Here is a 24248-nt window from a genome sequence, read left to right on the forward strand (position 1 = left end):
TAAATTCATGGAGAATAAAAACTGTGTCAGATGCACGGCTATATCCAGCTAAATAACCTTGGATTTTCAAAGTTCAAAATGGAGAGTCAGACCTAAACTATAGAATTCCAGTTCTATGTCTGAATAATCTGTGTGTCACCTAAATTTCTCAGTCCACAGCTCTAAATGAGAGCACTGGAATATAAAGTTATCATATTGGACCCCTCAAAATAGCCTCAAAAGAAGTGAAATAAAGAAATATATAATGGTATTAGGGAATCACAAAAAGACTCTATATAATTGCTTTTCTTTAGACAGAGTTACAGAATAAGAATGTAAAAGGCTTTTGCTTTAAAGGAATTCTAGTGTGCACAACTGATAAGCCCAGGAGGCATAATTAGTCTTGGACAAAAGTGTAATTACTGGGGAAAATTGAACACAATGAAATATTAAGAGAAAACTAAAAGATATGAAATTAGACTCCTATTAGAGCACAGAATGAAAATAGCTTTTGGAAAGTTTCATAAAGGATAAAATTTCTGATTCAAAAAAACGAATTCTTATGTTATGCGATGCCTATTTTTTGATAGGTAGGCCATGAAGGTTAGTTAAATCAAATTTAATGGTCAAGAGTTTAAAATTCACATTAAAGAAATTATTTTATTCTTCTTTGCTCTAAGTAGAATGAAATACAGGTACACTAAGGCACTAAATTGACTTACCTCACTCAAACAGTTAGAATATGTGAAAAGGCTGATTCTCTGATTCCTTTTATAATAGAAGCTTCTACCTAAGCCCTGGCCATTACAATTCGATTCCCCACTTCTAGTCTTTCAAATATCACATCCCCAAGCCAGGTCTGTCTTCCCGAAGTGTAGAGGTGTGCTGGCAGTGCTGGGGGTACTGGGGATGAGCGAGGCCCACAGCAGTGGATAGGAAAGTGGTTGTAGGGATTGGGTCTGGGCTGGGGGTGGAGGGTGTGAGGAACAGGTCTTAGCATGAGTCAGGCAAGTGGAAAGTGGTGGCACAGGCTCTAGGAATCCATCCGAAAGACGCATGAGAACAATATCCAAAGGGCCAAGAAAGGGTGGTCTTTGGTCCACAACAAAGTTCATTAAAAAAAAAACCGCTGGGCCCTGGCCGGTCGGCTCAGTGGTAGAGCGTCGGCCTGGCGTGCAGAAGTCCCGGGTTTGATTCCCGGCCAGGGCACACAGGAGAAGCGTCCATCTGCTTCTCCACCCCTCCCCCTTTCCTTCCTCTCTGTCTCTCTCATTCCCTCCTACAGCCAAGGCTCCATTGGAGCAAAGATGGCCTGGGCGCTGGGGATGGCTCCTTGGCCTCTGCCCCAGGCACTAGAGTGGCTCTGGTCGAGGCAGAGCAACGCCCTGGAGGGGCAAAGCGTCGCCCCCTGGTGGGCGTGCCAGGTGGATCCTGGTCGGGCGCATGCGGGAGTTTGTCTGACTGTCTTTCCCCGTTTCTAGCTTCAGAAAAATACAAAAAAAACCCCGCTGGTCCTGATATAAATTTTGTCATCTCATGTGTCTGGAAAGAGTGAAATCTTGCCAACATAGTAGCCACTTTTACTTTAATGTGGAATCTTTTATTCATTTTTATTCCTTAACTTTCTTTGGGCACAGACAATCCTAGAGTGCAAAGTGATTTGCAGTTTATCTACAGAGATATGTACACTCCATATATTTTAGAAGTGGAAAGAGAGAAAACTACTGTAATTTTGGAAATGGCCTATGGCATGGAGCAGCACAGGATAGTTTTACCTTTGAAAGTAATTAAGTCCTGGTTATTTTCATGTTTATCATTAATCTAGATTGAGAACTGATTCTTTCTGTAAAGCTTGCGACACTGGAGCCAATATGTAATAGATCATTTTATAAACATGGAACTAGAACAAGATGCAAAGTATAATGTCTTCTCACAAACGAATAATGTAGAATAGACATCCAAAAAAAAAAAAAAGAGAGAAGCACAGATGAAATTTAACAAGGCACATTAAATTAATAATTAATAACATAATTTAATAGAAAAGAGGTGGGAGAAATGGTGGGCCCTCTTCACAATGCCAAATCCAGCCAAAAAAAAAAAAAGAAAGGTCTATGCTCAATATACTTTCTGATTAAAAACCCAGGCAGATTTTAGGGATGTTTTTCATTTTTATCATATAACTGAAATAGTTAAATCTTCCTAACAGAACATCAAAGAAGGGGAACACCACTCTACCCAGTAAAATTTGGCCTTCTCGGTCCCTAAGTGGTGCCCAACTTCTAGTGAGTTGCTTCATTGTTCTTATTTTTGTCTGAGTTTCAAAGGTTTCAAATACATTCACAAAAGCTCATATAAATAGACACATGCATGTATATAATTAACAAATTATTACAGAACACCAGACACAAACTGGCAAGCCCCTGGTACTCTTGAAAAACACTATGTGCATGTACTTATGTAACAAATGAACTTACAAAAGTCTGTTCTGTTTATTTTGAAATCCATCATGATCACAATAATAGCAGACCCCTAGCACTAAATTACAAAGCTGTTCTTGTTCAAGTTCTACTCTGGCTTATCATTCAGACACTGGTGACTCATTCGGTCAGTCCTATTTAATTACTGGCTTTTCAGGAGAAGGCTAAGAATTCATAAATTCCGAAGTTGTATAAATGAGTAAAAATGTACAAACTCTTTTGTTGATAGTTATAAATGCTCTGGAAATTGCTCACTTCTGGAAAGTAGTTTTAGGCAATCAGAATACATATTTTACCTTCCATTGTCCAATTTATCTAATGGTCTGAAAAAAGATTTTATATTTTCAAAAAATAAGTGACTTTTCCATCTAAAATCTCTATGTTCACTTCAAATTTTAAGTCTAAAAACTGTAAATTCTTTTCAGTATTTAGGACTGTCTGTGTAACACAATTAGTAAAACTCTAAATTTATAAGTATGTCTCCTTGATTTTATATATTTAAAAAATTTATAGGGAGCTAGTTGCTAGATGCAATGCTGCCTAATTCATGCATCACTTAACGCCAATTAGATGTTCAAAATGTTTTCTTTAATTTGTCCTTGAAAAATGACAGAAATAACTACCAATCTGTACTTCTTAATCCCTTTACCGTTTTCACTCATCTCCCCAAACCCTCGGCCCTTGGTCAGTCATCAGTCTATTCTCTGTTTGTTCCATTCTGTTTATTTATTTTGTTCTTTAGATTTCACATATAAGAGTAATCAAATGGTACTTGTCTATCTGTTCATTTCACTTAGCATAATATCCTCTAGTCCCATCCATGCTGTAGCAAACGGTAAAACATCATTTTTTTTATGGCCAAGTAATATCTCATTGTATAAATGTACTATCACTTTTTTTTTTTTTTTTTAGTGAGAGGACGGGAAGCAAAGACAGACTCCCACATGAGCCCCAACCAGGACCCATTGGGCAAGCTCACTAGAAGCGATGTTCTGCCCATCTGAAACCCTTTCTTAGTAGCAACATAGCTACTGCTTAGTAGCCATGTTTTAGTGCCTGAGGCAGAGGCCATGGAGCCATCCTCAAAGCCCAGGGCCAACTTGCTCCAACTGAGCCATGGCTGCAGGAGGGGAACAGAGAGAGAGAGAGAGAGAGAGAGAGAGAGAGAGAGAGAAGTGAGAGGGAGAGGGTTGGAGAAACAGATGGGCGCTTCTCCTGTGTGCCCTGACCAGGAATCAAACCTGAAACATGCACATGCCAGGCTGATACTCTACCACTGAGCCAACCGGCCAGGGCCCACAACTTTCTTGTTATCCACCCATGTATTAGTGGGCATTTTAATAACTACATACGGTGCGAGAAAGTACCTGAAATATCGGGGGTGGGGGGCACTTCGTAAAGTATATGATTGTTTAGCCATTATGCTGTACACCTGAAACTAAAATACATAAAATAACATTGAATGTGGACTGTAACTGAAAATAAAATTTAAAAGAAAATAACAAAATACAATAAATTAACACCCAATATGCATAGTATTTCCCTAGCTAAAGAATGGCCAGGAAAATGAAACTTTATTATGTAGAGATTCCCAATTACCTGGTTTAAGAGATCTTCTACTTTCTTCTGCCATGATTCCCTGGCAGCAGTCTTCTCTCGCTCTTTTAACTGCAAAAGTTGAGACATTGCTGACTTCTTATCCTCTTCATGTTGAAGTCTTAGCTCTTCACGAAGTTTAGAACACTCTTGTCTAAATTAAAACAAACACATTTCCTTTGTGAAGAGAACTCTTTCTCTCAATAACTGTAGTATAGTTGTTCACGTTTCCTAAGTATTCAATTAATCCTCCTTAAAAGTCAACCCAGGATAAGAATTCATTATTTTATAGTTAGGGACTATAAGGTAAATTAGTAACTTACCCAAGACCATGGATTTATCAATTTTATCAAGGGCAGAATAGATACTAGAACAAATTAGTCTTCTGACTTCAGGTTAGTACACATATTTTACGGTCAAGGAAATGAAACCAGAAAAAAGCAATCTGCATTCAAGTGAGAAAAAAAAATTCCAATATCTCTGCATCTAATCATGGAAAAATTTATTTAAAATGCTATACTAAAAAAAAAATGCTGATACTACATCTTTAACAGTAAGGCAATAAGCCACAGAGAAAACCATTTTCTGCACATCTGTACTGCTGAGATTACACTGCAGAGTAAAAACTGTACCTAAGGTTTTCAGTCCATTTTATTTTTAAGTCATGGGCCATTCTGTCCACTCGGAGCTCCTCCTCTCCTTTCAGGGCAGAGAGTGCTTCTTCATGCTGGTGCCTTGCTTGTTCTAGCTCCCTCTGAAGAATAAAAACTGCTCAGTAAAGACCAGTCTTCAAAGGCAAAGTCACTGCTGGTTATTTCAAATAAGGAGAGTTCGTGCATTATCACTTCTAAATCCTTAGAAGCACAGTAATTGATGAAGCTCTGATAATTACTTGAGCTTTTCTGACAATAAAATATATGGTACACATTTTATCATTTAAATGTCCTTGTGTAAACTATCTTCTATTAAGGTTTATAATTTAAAACATTATTTTAAATAGGTTAAAGTGACCATAATAAATAATCTTAACTAAACCTTCCATATCAAGGGTATGTGACTACACATTAAATAGACAGGTGAGTTATTCAAATTCATTCACGATGATATTCAGAAGCATGCTATTTATTCAAAGTTCAAGTATTATATAGCTGTACCCTCTTGATATGATTAAAATAATTATGAGAAATTAGGCTATGGAGTATTTGTATTATATAACTTCAAACCAGTGGTCCATGTGTTTAGTATTATGGTAATATGATGTGATATGTATGAAATCCCTCTAGATTAGCACAACTTAAATGGCTTTCTGGAGCCTGGGGCTGGAGGTGACCTTTTTGGTTAACAGTGGCAGCCACTGGTCCCCGCCAGCACTGTGGCTATTCTTAGGATACATGAGAACAGATGCTGATCCATCTTTTTGTGATTGCAAAGACCCTTCTTGGATTGCCCACTTGCCAAGTACATTGTTAAGGGGTGTATCCTAGATTAATGGGTAGGAAGCAAGTCAATGTGCAAACTGCCATTTTCAGTGTTGACCTGGCCGACTATTAAGCAGTAGGTACTGAAAACTGAATTTGGCCATCTTGGCCAACTGTCCTTTTCACTAAGTACTCTGTCTCTTAGGACTATTTTTTCCACCACAGGTAGCATTAAATGGAGTTGAATTACTTTAAGTGTATTTCTTTTACTGAATGTTTAGTACTTTATTAGACATTACTGGGATGGGGAAAGAGGTTTAAGAAAAACCCACTTGCTCTTTCGAAAATTTCCCAAAACTGTGGGAAACTGTGATGTAGCACCTATATTTTCTCAATTAAAACTGTCCAGTGGACTAGAGAATGAACAGGTAATAGAGTTTTTATTAAAATTTGTATATGTTCTACTATTTGACAGAAGAACAATGTAAATATGAGCAAGGACCTTAAAGAATTGAAACAGAATCCCTAAGTCTAATTCTCAGTGCCAGAAGGGGGTGGAGGGAGAAGCAGGATGAAATGTCCTGCAGGCAGGAAACGGGCGCAGCAAAGCGGGGGACACAGAACCCCCAAGGTACCATAATGACACAATATATTCTATCAACATTCATTAGAAATATCTCTACTGTTTATTTTTAGTACATTCTAACTACCTTATTTTTTTATGGAAGTCTTGTTGACAGGCAATATTATATTAGTTTCACGTATACAACATAGTGACTCAACATTTATATACCTTACAAAATGATCATCAAGATATTTAGTAATTATCTGTCACCATATTTACCACCTTAACATATCATCTTCCCATTAACTTTGACAATTAAAATAAAACACCTCTTAATACAACTTAGTCAGCTTTGTGTCACAGGGTGCTAAAATTAAGATTATAATCAATATTTTGACATCACATGAATATATTAATTTTGTATTTTACTAGCTCTAAATTCCAACCTATTCCTTGTTACATATCAATACTCATATCACATAACCACTAGGGACAAGTAAACAGAAGGGAAAAAAGATTCAGAGAGTCAAATAATTTGTTTATTTTGTTAAAAAATTTTAAAACAGGGTGTAATTAGTATTTAAAATTTTATATATACATAAAATATAATTAAACCTTCAATAAAATATAAGTAAATTTTTATACATGTATATACAAGCTTATCCATTAAACTTTGTTCATATGCTTTTGAATGTCATCAATTCTAGGCTAAAAGAAATTCTGAAATATTAAATAAAAGTCAACATTTACTGTGTTTTTACTATTTTGCTAAGCAGTGTGCTGTAAATGTTTTATCCCATTTAATTACTACAAGAGTGGTGGGAGGTATATTATTCCCCTGCCTCTCCAGGGCTGATCTGATGAGGAAACACAGGTTTAGAATAAGTAACATGCCAAAAGTTACACACTAAGCGGTGGATCTCAAATTCATACCCAACCAATCCGACTTCAGAGCCCACATTAAATCACCTCTTGGAAAGACAAAGTAAGGAGAACTCCTAGACTGCTACTCCCCTAGTTTTATGGATTCTTTTCTCTTCTAAGGCAGTCCAAAGATCTGCTCTGCTCCATGAGAATGGAAGGTGAAGACAGACCTTCCTGCAAGGCATAGTGACAGAGAAGCACTTAGTTGCAATACATGAGAGTTTCACTCTTACCAGTAAAAGGATGGTGCAGGCTGATTGCTATGGGTTGAATTGTGAACTATATGTGGAAGTCCTAACCCCTCAGTACCTCAGATGTAATTAGTTAAAATGAAGTCATACTGGAGTAGGGTGAGCCCTGAATTCAGTGAGACTGGTGTCCTTTTGAGATGTGAGGACATGGGGAGAATGCCATGAGAAGACAGGAAGAGAATGAAGTCATGCTGCCAAACTACAAGGAACGCCTTGGGCTACCACGAGCTGCAGAAGGAAAGAAAAGACCCTCCCTTAGAGATTTAAGAGGGAACATGGCCCTGCCAACACCTGGATTTGTACTTACAGCTTCCAGAACTGTGAGAGAACAAATGCCTGTTGTGATAAGCCTCCCAATTTGAGGTACTTTGTTATGGCAGCCCTAAGAAACTAATACATTAAACTATATGCAATGGGGTGTTTAAACAACCTTTAAGCAAAGTAACTAAAATTTTTTTTTTTACCTTGCTGATGTTCAGATTATAGCAGGATTATGAAATTACCTCAACATTCAATAGGGCATCCTTGGTCTCCTTCAGCCTGCCTCTAGTCAAGTCAAGCTCATTTTGAAGTCTCTCTTGGGCGTCCTGAAGACCAGCAATGAGTCCTTCAGCAGAGCCCAGGCCTTGTTCACTTTTCCTTACCAGATCTTGGAGGCGGCTGATCTGCAAGTAAATAGAGTACTTTTAATCAGTGGTGGGATTCAAATAATTTAACAACCGGTTCTGGTTCTCTGCCCTAATGACCGATAAAGTATAAATAAACAATATACCAAAAGGTAGTTTATTATTTCATGCATTTAATACTTAAATAAGAACAATAAAAGAGGTATACAAAACTAGACTATAAGAGTTTTAAAATATTAATGAAACCATTAAATAGTATCTGACAAAAAACAATAATGCTGTTATTTAAGTTATTTGCATATTTCTTTTTTTGTTTTTAAAATTTAATTAATTTTAATTTATTGTGCTTACATGGATTCCAGTGTCCCACTGAGTATAACTCCCTCGCCCACACCCCCGTGTCCCACTTTATTCCCTCTTACCCCCCTTCCCTCAACACCCTCCCCCCTCCCCTCTAGGATTTGCTGTCCTGCTATCTACATCTCTGTGTTATGTATATAAAATTTCACAGATCCCTTTATCTTCTCTGATCCCCTTGAGTTAATAAATTTGCTTAGGCTAGTCTAAGCTGGGGTTTCTGTCATTTTCAACAGAGGTCAATACTCTGATTCCCCTGAGCACGTGCACACTGAAGAAATGCAGGACACAGAAACCCCTTGGAATATCTATCCATGCTTGCTCTTCTCTAATCCATTCTCCTTGCAACATCACTTTTCAATAAATCACAAATATGGACATGAGTATAAGCCCCGCCCCCAAGCAAGTCTTACATATTTTACTGAGCATCTTCCAAATGCTTCCCGTGTCCTTCAGAATCACATCCAAAATCTCTTGTGGGGCTCCCAAGGCCTGCATGGCATTCCCCCCTCTCTCTCTAGCCTCAGCTTGGCAACTCTCCACCTCCTTAGTATTTACTCTCATTGGGAAGAGAGTGGCATGTGAGTAGGAACTGAGTTCCGAAGTCATACTGCCTGGTTTAGAACTCTGGCTTTATCTGCTTAACCCTTTGAGTAGTACGAATGTTCATGGATGTCCTCGTGCCTCCTGACCACCCAGAGTACGAACATACATGTGTAAGGCAACATTAAAAAAAGGCAAATGTATGTTCTTCTTGTTTCCATAAATTGGTTATCAAAAAAACATGATTTTAAGTTAATAAAACTGTAACTGGAACTAATTCCATTTTTTGAAAAAAAAAAACACCTCACTCCTGGGGGTCAGCGAGCATGAAAAAAACTTACTACTGAACAGGTTAATATGTGACTTTGGGGACTTAGGAAAGACTATATAAAATAATGCCTAGGGCAAAGTATGAACTAAATAAAAATTTATTATTATTATAATTGCCATCACACTCCGTCTATACTGTCATCCCTCTGATTCCTAGAAACTTCTCATGCCTCAGGGCCTTTGCATGAGCTTTCCTGAGTTTAGTCTGTTAATCATTTATCACCATTTCGTAATATGTGTCAGACTTGATGCCATATCTGTCTCTCCATGTAGTAGAGATCATACCTGACTTATCCCCCACTGTAACTACAGCATATAATACAGTGCTTTGGTACCTAATACCCTTCAATATTTACTAAATAAATGAATGAGTCAATAACAGAAAAAGTTCATATATTCTTACTAGCAATTAAAAACAAACAAAATCTCTTTTCATCTCAACCTGTAAGTATTTAACTCCAAAAAGGACCTTCGGCACCTTCATTTTCTTGCCCTTCTGCATATGCAGAAAACAGCCACCTCCCTCCTGTCTGGAAACGGCCCCAGAGCATGGCAAGGGGAGCCCAGGGCGTCTGTGAGCCAGGAAACGATTCCTACTCCTCTAGAGGCAGAAGAGCTCCATGGAAATTTGCTTCTAAATTTCTTCTACTATAAACATTGCTGAAATTTTGTCAGTAATCCTTAATTATTTGCTTTGGTTAAATACACAGAAATAAAACTGCTGAATCAAAGGACATGACCATCTTTAAACATGCTGCTAAATTCATTTTCAAGAAAATTTACAGTTTTCTATTCTTAGCAGCAGCTTCTGAGTGCTTTTTCTTTACACTGATCTGCACTGCAGGGCCTCACTTAACTTCTTAATCATTGTTAATTTTATAGTAATGAAAATAGCATCTCACTGATTTCATTTCTAGTTTTTAAAATGTAGTAATAAAATTTTTTCATGTTTGTACAAATATTCTGTTTTTAATTCATGATTTTGTAATTTTATTTATTTATTTTTATTTTAATTTTTCTGAAGTTGGAAACGGGGAGACAGTCAGACAGACTCCCGCATGCACCCGACTGGGATCCACCCGGCACGCCCACCAGGGGGTGATGCTCTGCCCATCCGGGGTGCCGCTCTGTTGCAACCAGAGCTATTCTAGCACCTGAGGCAGAGGCCACAGAGCCATCCTCAGCGCCCGGGCCAACTTTGCTCCAATGGAGCCTTGGCTGAGGGAGGGGAAGAGAGAGACAGAGAGGAAGGAGAGGGGGACGGGTGGAGAAGCAGATGGGCGCCCCTCCTGTGTGCCCCGGCCGGAAATTGAACCCAGGACTCCTGCACGCCAGGCCGACGCTCTAACACTGAGCCAACCGGCCAGGGCAATTCATGATTTTGCCATCATGTTTCAAAAGGCCTTCTTTGTCCTAAGATTTGTCACCTGTATTTTCATATTTTATTTACATTCATACTCAAGATTTAATATTACATTTTAATCCTTTGCCCATCTGGAACTTTTTTGGTATAAGGTTGAAGAAGGAACCTACCATTACTTTCCTTTCCTCTTCTATTTACACACAAACTTAAAAGAGTAGCGTTATCCACTATGATTCAGATTAGACTTAATAACTCTAGCTTCTTTCCTACTTTTCCACGAAACTGTAAAATGGGCCTCAGAAAATCTTGACCGCACAACCCTTGCAGGCCTCATACTCTGACTCCTGAGCACTGTGTGGCACTGTAAGGCACTTCCACTCTCTTATAAGCATCTGCTTTCCTGGTTTTTCTGATATCCACCAATCCTTGTCCCCATGCCTCTGATTTCTCCTCTCGGTCTCTTTCCCTGGCCCTGTGAAGTCAATACTGGTGCTCCTCTTTGTTACCAGCAATCTTCTCGTCAGCTCCCCTTGGGTGAGATCTAGTTCAGTGGCTTCAAGGGCTGCCTAATCTTTAGCTCTAAGTCTCTACTCTCCACTTAGTTCCAGTCTAGGTGTCTTGCAATCACGTCAAAGTGAGCATATCCAATGACTCAAAGTATTGCTATTTCGATGTATTTTTCCCCCTATAACTCTTATCTTCTGATAGTGGCATCATTATCTGTCCAAATACTTGAGCAAGATACTTGAGTCACTTTTTACCACTCAACTCACCATAAAAAGTTCCATAACTTTTAATTTGAATAAGCCTCTTCCTTCCCAGCTTTACCTTCCTTGTCAAGATGCCAATCGTTCCTTGCCTGGACTAATGGAACAACATCTTAAGTCACCTATCCAACTCTGATCACGGAGCCCCTCCCCACACAATTCGTCCTCTTCCAGCCACCACAGTTCTTTTTCCACAACCACCTGATAGTGTGGTAGTTGCTACTCTCTTGCTATCACTCCATCACCAGGATGAATTCCAAAGTCTTTGTCATAGCAAAAGAGTCCCTCACAATTTAGCTTCAATTTTCCTTTCTACCGTATCTTTTGACAAGTTCCATCTGTATCCTATGGTCAAGTGCAGTAGCTCTCAACCAGGGTCAATTTTAACTCCAAAGACAGTGTCTGGAGAAATGTTTGGTTTTTACAATTAACGAAAGTGATGGTGCATGCTACTGGTATCCAGTGTGTAGAGGCTGGGGATAATACTAAACACCCTAAAGAAATATCTGGCTCAAAACTGTCAATTGTGCTGACGTTGAGAGACCCTGGTGCACTGATACTGAACTTTCTATGATTCACCGAGACATTTTAACTTGTATACCAATATGACTGTATTTATATTACCCCTCATACCCAGACTGTTTTCATCATTCCTATATCGAGAAAATTTATATTCTCCTTTCAAAGATCATTATCCATATCTCATTTTTAAATTCTCTAAAATCACATTCTCTGGGGCTTTTATGAACGCTTTTAGACAGAGATCCTCCTCTGGACTCTCAAAATGTATTTATCAATGAATCATAATTGCCACTTGAAATTATGAGTTCCTTGACATTTTGTCAAAGTATCTCTACCAAATAGGAGATATGCAGTCAATAAATGTTTCCTAAATATGACTGATGTTACTGAACTCTAGTTCCAATTTTTCTGGAGAATGATCTGGTAATACGTAATGAGAGATATAAAATTATTCCTACCATTTGGTCCAGTAATTTAATTTAGGGCAAGAGCTAGACAAAAAAAAAAAATTAAAAAGATAAAAGTACTTATAGACTTGATCATTTATCCACTTATCAGTAAAAACAAACCCCTGATAAGCAGGGTTGAGAGCAGGCCTCTCTAATACCCCTAGCTCCTTAGGTTGAAGATCTGCCTTGGGTGGCAACTGATCAGGACAAAGAACTGACCTGTAGAAACCCCTTCTTGCTCCTCTGGCCAGGGCTTTTGTATGATAACTCCATCCCTTAAGAGGGGAAACTCCTTATATTTATCATTATTTATAATTTAAAAAATTAAAACACCCAACATAGAATATGTGTAAGAAACTATGGTAAAGATATATGATGGAACATTATATGAATATTTTAAATTACTAATATGTAGACAAAGTTAATAAATGGAAAAATTATATGGAATAAAGTTTTGTAAATCAAGTATACATATCATTTTTGAATACAGATTATAAATATTTTAAAATGCACACACACACATGTATATAAAATGTCATTAGAAAATCTGGAACTTTAAAACATTCTGCATGTTCTTAGTTGTGTGGTTTTTTGTTCTGTTTTGCAAAATTGCTTAAGTTCATAAAGAGCAATACTCCAAAATTTAGCACCTACTAATCACTGACTCTGAAGGATGGATATTACAGACAGATCCAGAATAGTTAGAGACTCAATCACTATTTTCTAAATCATGGAAGTAAATATTCTGTATGTCTTCTGCTACCTGAACGCTGGTACACCCACTACAGGAGCCAAAGAAATAAATTATTTGCCTGTTAGGGTAGGCAGAATTCTAAGATGACCCCTCTCCTACCCATACTTTCCCACGGACCTATGACTATGGTGGGATATCACTCCCATGATTATGTTACATTATTCAGCAAAAGGGATCTTCCAGATGTAAGTAAGATCAGTGAGTAGTTGACCATAAGGGAATTAAAAGGGAGATGGGCCTGACCTAATCAGATGAACCCTTAAAAGAAGTGAGAGAAATTCAAAGCCATAGAAATTTCCCTGCTAGCCTTAAAAAAGTAAACTGCTGTGTTATGAGAGGAGGCAGCCATGTAGCAAGGGCTTGAGGGGGGCTTCTAGGAGCTGAGAGAAGTTTTTGGCCAACAGCTAATAAGAAGCAGGGATCTCAGTCATACAGCCACAAGGAAATGAATGGCAGCCAGTAAGCTTCAAAGAAACTCTGCACCTCACAATAGACTGCAGTCTTCGCTATCTCTTTGACAGTCATCTTTGAGATCCTGGGCAGAGGATCCAGCTAACTCAAACCTGGAGTCCGGACCCACAAAACTGTGAGATAGTAAATGTGTTATTTCAAGCCACTAAGTTCTGTGGTAATTTGTTACACAGTAATAGAAAACTAATACTCTTATTTATAGGAAGTTGATTTAGTTTTCAACGATGAGTTTTATTCATTCAATGAATATTTCATTCATAAACATTTAATGATCTCCAACCATGTGCCTGGCAGAATATCAACTGTACTATATACCATTTTATAATAAACAAATCCAAGTGATTTTTATCTTAACAAAGTACTGAACTATATATATGCTTAAAAACTCAGGTCCAGAAGAAAATCTACAACTTAAATGTTATTACAACATTTAAAAAGAAAACAGTAGTCAGATTTATTGGCCATTCAGCCTAGTATTTTGTCTTCGAAGGTGATCCCAAGTAATATTTCATTGGAAAACAGGGTTATCCTACACCTGAGTTCTAGACTCACTAGCTTGCCTTAACATTCTATTATGATTCTGCATTCATGAATTTATCATCTAACTCCATAGTCAACCTCCTTATATATGCAGACTATTTCACTTGAAAGGATGTCAAGATCCATCAACTTATGAAGATAGCACATTCTTTAATTTTTTCTAAAACAATCACTTTCAGTCTTCTCTAATTCTTTCCTTTAGTCTTTCTATAGATATATCTACTTTCTACTCAGTAAATGTAAATGAAATAAACTATTTAAAAGGCAAACATTTCATACTATATATATATATAAATGCAGCTATATGTGCATAGCAAAAGGCACATACAAACAAAAATGCAGAAAAATGGTAAGTCAGTTTATGAAAAAAGATATTCCAGTCACATCAAACTAAAAGAAAGCTGGTGATACAATGTCAGACAACACAAACTAAGCCAAAAAGATAATTAAGTAGCTAAAACAATTTTATATTTGTATGCATATAACAAAGCCTCTATCTATACATACAAAGCGAAATTGACAGAATATAAAGAGAAATAAATCCACCATGATAGCACTTTTAATAATTTATCAAGAAAGTAAAAGTCAAAAAGAATATAAAATTTTTTAAAAAAATTGCTAAAAATCTTGATTTAGTGAAGAGGCACACAGACTATATTGTATTAAATAACTGGACAGATTCAGAACATTGAATTTCTTTCATGTGCAAGGTCACAACACTAGTAGCCTTAACACTTTTCAAAAATAATTTTGTACAAACCACAACTTCTAACCATGAAGCGACTAAGGTCCCAAAAGCATTTGACTCTCACACAACTCTTCCAGAGAAAAGGGAGTAAGGGCTACTTCATTTACAAGACTCATAACACCTCGCTTCCAAAACGAGGTATAAAAGGATGGTATAAAAAAGGAAAAGAACAATTGTACTCAAACCTGGGCTCAAAATCCAAAACTTAACATTAGCAAACTGAATCTATTATTATATAAAAAAGATATTTCATGACCAATTATCAGACAATTTATTCCAGACATTCTAGAAATCCAATATTAATGTAATATTAGAAAACTGATTAAAGTGCCATGTTAACAAAGAAAAAAGTATGCTCTCAATTTATGCAGAAAAACCAACATCAATTTGTGATATTTTAAATTAAGAAACTAGAATTACAAGAGAAGTTCTTGGACCTGATAAAGACCATTTACAATATGAAACTTTAGAGCAAGTGTTAACTCTGAAATGGTGATATCCTGTAAGAGCAGGAAACAACAGGAAAGTTTATTATCTCTGGAAAGCCTGCTCAGGAAAGGACAAAAAATACTGTTCCAGGCTAAAGAAAAGGCAGGTAAGTGCATATGAGCCAGGCAGGTTCTCGGGGGGCCATACCAACATGGCACCAAAACATTGCAAGGATGCTAAAATGTAACTGCAAATGCATTAAGAAGTAAAATCAATTTATTAGACTCTTCTCAGTGAGATTAGAGTATATAGGCTTGAAGAATACTTAAGCCATTTAGAATGGAGAGCAGAAGTCTAGGGATCCTGCCTAAGAAACACAGATTGTCACTCAACTGCTTTCTAATGAGAATGGGACCGACGCCATAGCCACAGAGACTGTGTTAGGCCAAGAGAGTATGGAGTAATTTGGAGCCAGTGGTGGATTACCCTGGACAATAGAAGAGAGGCTAAGATAATAATACCAATAACAATCTTAATTCTCTATCATTCCCAAACGATCCCTTCTCTGGATAAATGTTTAAATATAATTTAAACATATTCAGTGCAAGTGATTAGCCTGCTCATGGGTACTTGTGTATTCTGATGTGTTTTCGGTGAACAGAAGCCAAGCAGTGAGAAAGCAGGACTTAAAGAGCACTGTGGAAGAAGACTCTAGGAGGCAGGAACAGCTGACAAGACAACCAGCGTCAAGACAAGCCCTTGCTGTAGTAAGACCAGTCTAGCATCAATAGGAGGGGCGAACTGGAATGGAAAGATGAGGACAGTGGAGGTGTTGTTCTAGGACATAGCCGAACTAGAGCAAGAGAGAGAAAAGGTGAAATATACAACATTATGATTTAAAACTTTCTTTACATTTATTTTATTCTCAACTTTGTGGTTTATAACATTTTTATTATAGTCTATTCTTAGACTTTTCTAGACTAACAAATACTATTTTTTGTATAGAATTCTAAAATTTAATTTAGATGTCACTACAGGCATCCCCAAACTACAGCCTGTGGGCCGCATGCGGCCCCCAGGGGCCATTTATCCGGCCCCCGCCACACTTCCAGAGGGGCACCTCTTTCAAGGGTGGTCAGTGAGAGGCTCACTGTGTGTGGCGGCCCTCCAACGGTCTGAGGGACAGTGAACTGGCCCCCTGTGTAAAAAGTTTGGGGCCCCCTGAGAAAGTTTTTTTAAAATAGAAAAGGGTAGAGAAAACTAAGTTAATGTTTTGCAAAAGGGTAGAGAAACTTCCTTTACTTTCTTTTCTACACAGTGATATTCTCCTTTGTTTTGCCTTTCCCCCAAAAAGTACCTGGGGTCTACCGGTTTGGAAGTAAATTTTTACCTGGTGAGATATAAACAATGCACTGTGAATACTTAGCATCATTTTTTAACTTTTTTCACTCGAGATGTCACTTTCACCGAAGCACACCTACTTATACAGTGTTACCAAATAAGATTTTTATCATTAAAACATAACATAGGTGATAGGTCTAAAGAATGCTTGCCTCTTGATTGGCTGAATTCAGCTTGTCGTCCAGTTCTTTCTTCAGGTTTTCTAGCTGTTGTTGAAGCCGACTTTTATCTTCTTCCAGGTTTAGTTTTTCCTTTTTATATTGTTCCTCCAATTCCTTAAGAAAAAGAATGTTTAAAAAATTAACAAAATTTTAAATACTGTATAAGGAATCCAAGAAAGACTATTCTGTTTATATTTTGATAATTTATTGTCCAGATTAGTCTTATCCATAATTAATAATAGCATAATTACTAGTGACTCGAATTAATGCTTGGGGGTTAAATTCTATCATTCTGAATAACTTATGTAGTGGTTAAATAATATTTTAAATGGTAAGAATAGTTGGTCTAGATTAATTTGTAGTAAAGAAAAAAAACCCAAAAAGGTGTGATATAAATGATAATTTGATGAGATAAAGGAAAAAAATCTGTCTCTTGAATTCAGAATTCTTTTGCATTTATTTTATTTTTTAAGTTAGAGGAGGAGAGATGGAGAGACAGACTCCCACATGTGCCCTAACTGAGATCCACCTGGCAACCCTCATCTGGGGCTGATGCTCAGACCAACTGAGCTATCCTCAGTGCCTAGGGCTGAAGGGCTGATGCTCAAACCAACTGAGCCACTAGCTGCAAGAGGGGAAGAGAGACAGAAGCAGGACAGGAAGGAGAAGAGAAGCAGATGGTTGCTTCGCATGCGTGCCCTTGACCAGGGATCAAAACCAGAATGGCTGCACAGAAGGCTGATGCTCTATCCACTGAAACAACTAGCCAGGGCCGCATTTATATTTTTTAAAAATCCAGAACACTCCGGAAATCAGTGCTAGACTGGAACATAGTAAAGAATCAAGCACAGAATTAAGACATGTGAAGAGCAATACCAGCAAAACTGATACTTACTGAAGAACGCCTGCTATCTGCCCATGTATTTAATACCTGGGATACAAATGCAATGAGACTTGGTGCCTGCCCTTAATAAGCTCATGGTATCAAGCAATTAAAGTGGTGTGATTAAACTTTGATGTATATGGGGAGTACAGGAGTACACGGATGGGGAACTGATAAATTCTAGCTTAGGGGGGAAACCGTCACAGAGAAAGCAATGCCTAAGTATGTACATTGTGAAGGAGTGCACCAGTAAGATAAGGTGGGGAAGCAAGAGAGAAATACAACATTCCAGGAAGAAGAAAAAGTATGTGCAAAAAACCATGGAGGTACAAAAGAGCAAGTTATGTTACAAGTAGTTTAAGGAGAGAAAAGTAAAACAGGGTTTTGTGTCAGGAGTCCTGACAACAAACTCCAGGTTGATGATCTGCTGAGATGACTCACAGGACTCCACATGTAGTCATACTCAAGCTATGGTTACAGCAAAAGTACGCAAAACCCAGTCATCAAAGGGAAAAGGCCCATGGGTCAAAGTGCAGGAAACCAGGCGGAAGCTTCCAAGAGTCCTCTCACACAGCGCTGTCCAGTAAACCGTGACAGCACGTGGGAAAGACCATCTACCAGGGAAGTTCACGGGAGACTCAGTGCTGAGGTGTGTTATGGGGGCTGGTCACAGAAGCACACCCTGACTTAGCATGTACCAGAATCCCAGCCTCAGGAAGGAAGGCAGATGTTCAGCATAAACCATATTGTTTGCATAAACAGTTGAGGCACACTGAGCAGTTCTTATCAGGGAATGGTAGGACCCCTCCAAATTTCAAGTCCCCAGATACCAGCCAAGGGCCATTCCTGCACCATGCCTTCTAAGGATGGCAGAGTCAGGCCTGCTGTGTTCATTCTTTCTGCATGGGTTCCGCTTATTCACTTGCAAATGGAGTGCCTGGATCAGTTACAAAGGAAAATATACAGTAGTCCTCCCTTACCCAATGACTTGGCTTTCTGTGGTTTGTTACCTACATTCAACCACAGTTCAAAAACATTAAGTTAAAAATTCCAGAACAATTCATAAGTTTTAAATTGCACACTTTTCTGAGTAGTGTGCTGAAATCTCATGCTTTCCCTCCGAGTCCTGCTCCTGGTGTGAATCATCCCTTTGTCCAGCGTATTGGCGCTGAAACGCTCCCAAACATCCCCTGCAAAGAATGGGGATGACTGTTACTCCTTTTAGATAACTAAACAATAAGGAATGGAGACGTCACCTTTAGCTAAATGTTCTTTAAAAGGTAATTTGACATTGGAGAAGGACTATTCTGGAAGGAGGCTAGTTTTAGCTTAGGTTCAGACATGAGCTATCCAGGCAAGAGAGGAATGGAACAGCGACTGACTGATAAATTATTCTGAGTAAAAAGAAGGTTACTATTATTAAAGGTTTTGACTATGTTCACATACAGGAAATTCACGTCATCTGTCTTACAGCAACCATGCTTTTTCCCATTTTTCTTTTTAAATTTTATTTTTCAACTACAGTTTACATTCACTATTACCTGGCATGAGTTTCAAGTGTAAAGCACAGAGGTCAGACTGTCACATACTTTACAAACATGCCCTCAATACTTCCGGTGCCCACCCAGCACATACATAGTTATTACAATATTGCTGACTATATTCCCTAAGCCATACATCACATCCCCTTGACTATTTTGTGACTACCAATTTGTACTTCTTAATCCCTTCACCTTTTACCCATTTCCCTAACCACCCTCCCTCCTGGCAACCATCAGTCTGTTCTCGGTGTCTACGAGTCTGTTTCTCTTTTGTTTGTTCCTTTACATCAGTGGTAGTCAACCTGGTCCCTACCACCCACTAGTGGGCGTTCCAGCTTTCATGGTGGGCGGTAGCAGAGCAACCAAAGTATAAATAAAAAGATACATTTAACTATAGTAAGTCATTTTATAAAGATTTATTCTGCCAAACTTAGTGAAAATCCGACATAAAGTACTTGGTAAGTAATTATTATTATATGCTTTAACTTGCTGTAACTCTGCTTTATAAATTTTATAAAGTAAAGTTACTTCCCTACTTTATAAATCACCATTACTGTGGAACCGGGGCAGTTAGAAAATTTTACTACTAACAGAGATACAGAAGTGGGCGGTAGGTATAAAGGTTGACTACCCCTGGTTTACATGATTCTTTGGAGTCCACATATAGGTGAAATCATATGGCATTTGTCTTTCTCTGACTGACTGACTTCACTTAGCATAATATCCTCTAGAGCTATCCATGCTGTAGGGAACCATGTTTTAAAAAAATGATTGTAAAACATGTAAGAGGCTTACAGCAGATTTTCAGATGGCTCGGAAATGGAAATTTAATGGGTAAAGGGATTAGGAGTAAAATATAGAGGCAAAAATGATATGGATGAAAGATGTCTTAATTCTAACACTTAGAACTACTTAATGTAGAAAAATAAACAGAGGCAAAAGGCAGGATACCTGCAATTTAAATAGTCTAATAAGGTGGGGAAAAGGCTAAGGTGAAAAAGGAATGTTGAGATCCTGGCTGGTTGGCTCAGTGGTAGAACATTTACCCGGTGCGTGGATGTCCCGGGTTTGATTCCCGGTCAGGGCACAAAGAAGCAACCACCTGCTTCTCCACCCCTCCCCTTCTTGCTTCTCTCTCTCTCTCTATTCTCTTTCCTTCCTGCAGCCAAGGCTCAATAGGTGCAAGTTGGCCAAGAGTGCTGAGGATGGTTCCATGGCCTTCACCTCAGGCGCTAAAAAAAATGGCTACGGAGCAAGGGCCCCAGATGGACAGAGCATTGCCCCCTAATGGCTTGCTGGGTGGATCCCAGTTGGGGCATATGTCTCTGCTTCCCCTCCTCTCACTAAATTAAACACACACACACACAAGCATCAGGGACCACTAAAGACTTTACTGTATAAAACCTTGAACATTATTATGGACATCTGGAGCTGGTGAGCATGCACATGTACCATTATTAAAGCTGTACACACTGGTCCTGGAATAGTGAGCAACAGAAAAAAACGACATCCACAGTTTTGAGAAAAAATGTATTGTCTCTAGCTACATAAACTTATAACAGTACATTTAGATAGAAATAAACATCCTAACAGGAAGCTTTATCTGAATTTTTATAAAGTAAGTTTAAATATTGAATAATTTTTCCAACTAGTTGTATCCCAAAAGGAAGAGACAGAGAGGCAGAAGATCTCAATTCATATCCCACTTCTTGCACTTACCAGTTCTGTGTCTCTAAGTAAATCATTCAGGTTTATTAAACCTATGTTACCATCTTTATAACAATACCTTGTTATAAAGGAATAGGGAGTACATATAGGAAAGCTCTCAGTAAGCTGTCAAGTAAGCATATAACAACCATCACTGATACATGCCCACATGAATTGGTGGTTTATGTCTCAGCATTTGAGATCTGAGAACTGAGTTAAAAGTCTGACTGATTCTTCCTAGCTCCATGACCTTGAACAAGTGTTTAACCCTCTGTGTCCCTATCTCCTCTTCAGTAAAATGGGTATAACAGTGTTATAAGGATTACATAAAAAGGGGACTAAATGTAAAACACCATCGCAGTGTCTGCACACATGAGAAATACTAACACTTACCATTTATTTATCGCTATATGCTAGGACATGTCTGAGTTCCTAACACTTTATCTCACTTAACCTTCACAGGAGCATCATAAGATGGGTGTTATCTTTGCTAGATGAGAAGCCTGACAGTGTCTGGGGCCTAAGATTAGGCACTTAGGAAGCAAAGAGGCTCAGTGGAAGGACCAGATCTGTCAGACACCTTGTGTTTTCTACTATGCAATACTACCAATATATTACCATCAGCAAGCTGGTTCCTAAACTGAGGGGAAACGAAACAAGTCATCTTCCCAGGGAGGAAAGCTGTCTACAAGAGAGCCAGTTTGTCAGCCAGCTGAGGCTTCCTGAGGGGCAGACCTACGCTGCTGTCTCACGAAGAGAAAGCTCGAGATTGAGGGGCGGTTTCTATTATGGCTTATAGAAAATAGTAATGCCTCCTATCAACTTAGTAAACTACATTTCATATCAAGAGCTTTTATGTACATGACTCTATGAACTGAGATTTACAGAGTGATCACAGGACAGCAGCCATTAAAAACAAAAAGCCATTCATTAATAGACAATACAGGTCACATTAGATCATTATAGGAACTCGACCCATTTAAATGCAATCCTGATTGCATTGTTAATTACCATTTGCAGTATTTTCTTATCTCTAACTGCATTACTGTGGACAGCCTCAATTGCCATGTGGTGCTTCCAAGCCAGTTCTTCCAAAGTCTTAGAATGGGCCTCATTTAACTGAGCCAGCTCTCCTTCCAATCTATTTTGCAAGTTTTTAAGCTCCAACTCATAATATTCTTGCTGAGTTTTCTTTGCTTCATTTACTTTCTAAAATAAAATAAAAATAAAGATCAATAGCTGGCACCTGATATTTTAATTACTGTATTAGTATTTTGAATACTCAGTAAATACATAAAGTTGAATGAACTGAGTGTCACAGGATTTAGACTATGGAACACAAGAATAATATATCATTCATGTTCTCAGAAAATGACAGGGAGGCGCAGGCAAAACAATTTTAAAGCAAGTGATAAAATAGACTATTATTAAATTAGAACCAAAAGTAAATAAGCACATCCACAAACTTGAGAGAGACTTCCTACATATCAAAGTTCTACATAAAATGCCTCATCAATTTACCCACTTGAATAAAATTACTCAATACAATTTTACTGAGGCCAATTATATGCCTTTTAAGTATTCATAGTCTAATGACACAAAAAGTGAAAAGACAGTGGCAATATAATTGTATAAGTTCTATGAAAGAAGTGTGCATCGCATGTTGTGAGAGCATACAGGAAAGGAGCCTAACTGGATGGGGGTGGGGAGCTGGGGGAAGAGAAAGAGAGAGAGAAGAAGAAGGGAGAAGAAGGGAGAAGGAGGGAGGAGAAGAAGAGGGAGAAGAGGAAGAGGAAGAAGAAGAGGGAGGAGGAGGAGGAGGAGGAGGAGGAGGAGGAGGAGGAGGAGGAGGAGGAGGAGGAGGAGGAGGAGAAAGACGGAGAAGAAGAAGATGATGATGATCAGGACAGGCTTTTCAGAAGAGAAAACATCTGAGCTGCTGATGACGACGTGTTCTCTCATTTAAATTTTTATAAGCCCATCAGGAAACTAGAGATGAGAAAAATTCAAACCTGTATCTCATGTCTCAAGCTTGCATTCATGAACATTTATAGCATTATGAAACATGAGAGGAAGTTAACCAGGTGGCGAAGTCTAGGTATGGAGAGAACGTAAGATACAGGCTGGGTGTGGTCAGGGGTGAGGCTTAGAAGCAGGCAGGAGCCAAACGATGAGGGGTCTTTTATGCTAAGAACTCTAGATCTTATTCTGACAGGAATGAGAAATCACTGAGATTTAATTAAGTGATATATTTTAAAAACCAATCATCTATGCAATAGGCTAGTAAGTTGACCCAAAACAGGGAAAGCAGTTAGGAGGTTGTAACCCTAATCCAGGCAAGAAATGACAGATGCCTAAACCTAGCACCTGTGAATGGGTCTGAAGAGGAGAGGATGGAAAAAAAACACATTAAGGGAGTAGAACGGATGAGACTCGGTAATAGATAAAGGGAGTAAGGAAACATTAATCAAGAATGATGCCGCCCTGGCTGGTTGGCTCAGTAGTAGAGCGTCGGCCTGGCGTGCAGAGGTCCCGGGTTCGATTCCCGGCCAGGGCACACAGGGGAAGTGCCCATCTGCTTCTCCACCCCTCCCCCTCTCCTTCCTCTCTGTCTCTCCCCCTCTCGCAGCCGCAGCCGAGGCTCCATTGGAGCAAGGGATGGCCCGGGCGCTGGGGATGACTCCTTGGCCTCTGCCCCAGGCGCTAGAGTGGCTCTGGTCGCAACAGAGCTACGCCCCGGTGGTGGGCAGAGCGTCGCCCCCTGGTGGGCGTGCCGGGTGAATCCTGGTCGGGCGCATGCGGGAGTCTGTCTGACTGTCTCTCCCCATTTCAAGCTTCAGAAAAATACAAAAAAAAAAAAAAAAAAGAATGACGCCTAGGGTTCCAATTTACCAAATCAGATGGGCTACAGTGCTATTTCTCCTTTTGTGGGGGACAAAGTTCTAAGCATGCTGAGTTGATACATTTGTAAGAAAGAGTGGGAGTTAGATACAGAGGATTCAAGTTCAGGGAAGAGATCTGGCCTAGACCGACAGATTTGGGAGCTACCACTGAGCAGGTGACAACTAATGTTACTGAGATGGATGGGTGTGTGGAATGAGGTGAACATGCCGGGAACATCAATGGCAGGGAACAAGCGGAGGAGGCTGGCTCACAGTGAGCCTGACAGGTCAGGGGACAGGAGGAGAATGTGAGAGAACGCGAAATACCAACAGAGACGATGTAAACCAGAGGGGGGTAAGCACGCCCGTAAGAGTTGCCACGTCAAACAAGTTGAAGTAGAACCAACTCCTCAGGGGTGCAAATATAAGTATCAGGAATAAAAGAAGGCACAGGAGGATGTCAGTGGAGGCTGAGGCAGACGCAGGTTCTGCAGAGTGGTGGTAAGAGAAACCAGACTGTACCGGGCAAGCAGTGAACGGGAGGTGAGCAGGGGGCGAGAACAG

The 24248-nt window shown here is 39.0% G+C and overlaps 1 protein-coding gene across 10 annotated transcripts in view; it reads right to left on the reverse strand.

Moving 5' to 3' along the window:
- FAM184A (family with sequence similarity 184 member A) overlaps positions 1–24248 on the reverse strand; it is a 136797-nt gene that overhangs the window by 56460 nt on the left and 56089 nt on the right. For all 10 annotated transcript variants that reach the window (XR_010727683.1, XM_066248305.1, XM_066248303.1 and 7 more), the window contains exons 5-9: positions 21814–22011; positions 16663–16785; positions 7714–7875; positions 4685–4806; positions 4056–4206 (exon numbers count right to left, since the gene is read on the reverse strand). Coding sequence is in view for 9 of the 10 variants with exons in the window: in XM_066248305.1 (XP_066104402.1) it covers positions 4056–4206; positions 4685–4806; positions 7714–7875; positions 16663–16785; positions 21814–22011 (756 nt within the window). In the remaining variant the exon portion in view is untranslated. The remainder of the gene's footprint in view (positions 1–4055; positions 4207–4684; positions 4807–7713; positions 7876–16662; positions 16786–21813; positions 22012–24248) is intronic.

This window comes from Saccopteryx bilineata, chromosome 12 (genome assembly GCF_036850765.1).
Source record: "Saccopteryx bilineata isolate mSacBil1 chromosome 12, mSacBil1_pri_phased_curated, whole genome shotgun sequence".
Taxonomy (NCBI): Eukaryota; Metazoa; Chordata; class Mammalia; order Chiroptera; family Emballonuridae; genus Saccopteryx; species Saccopteryx bilineata.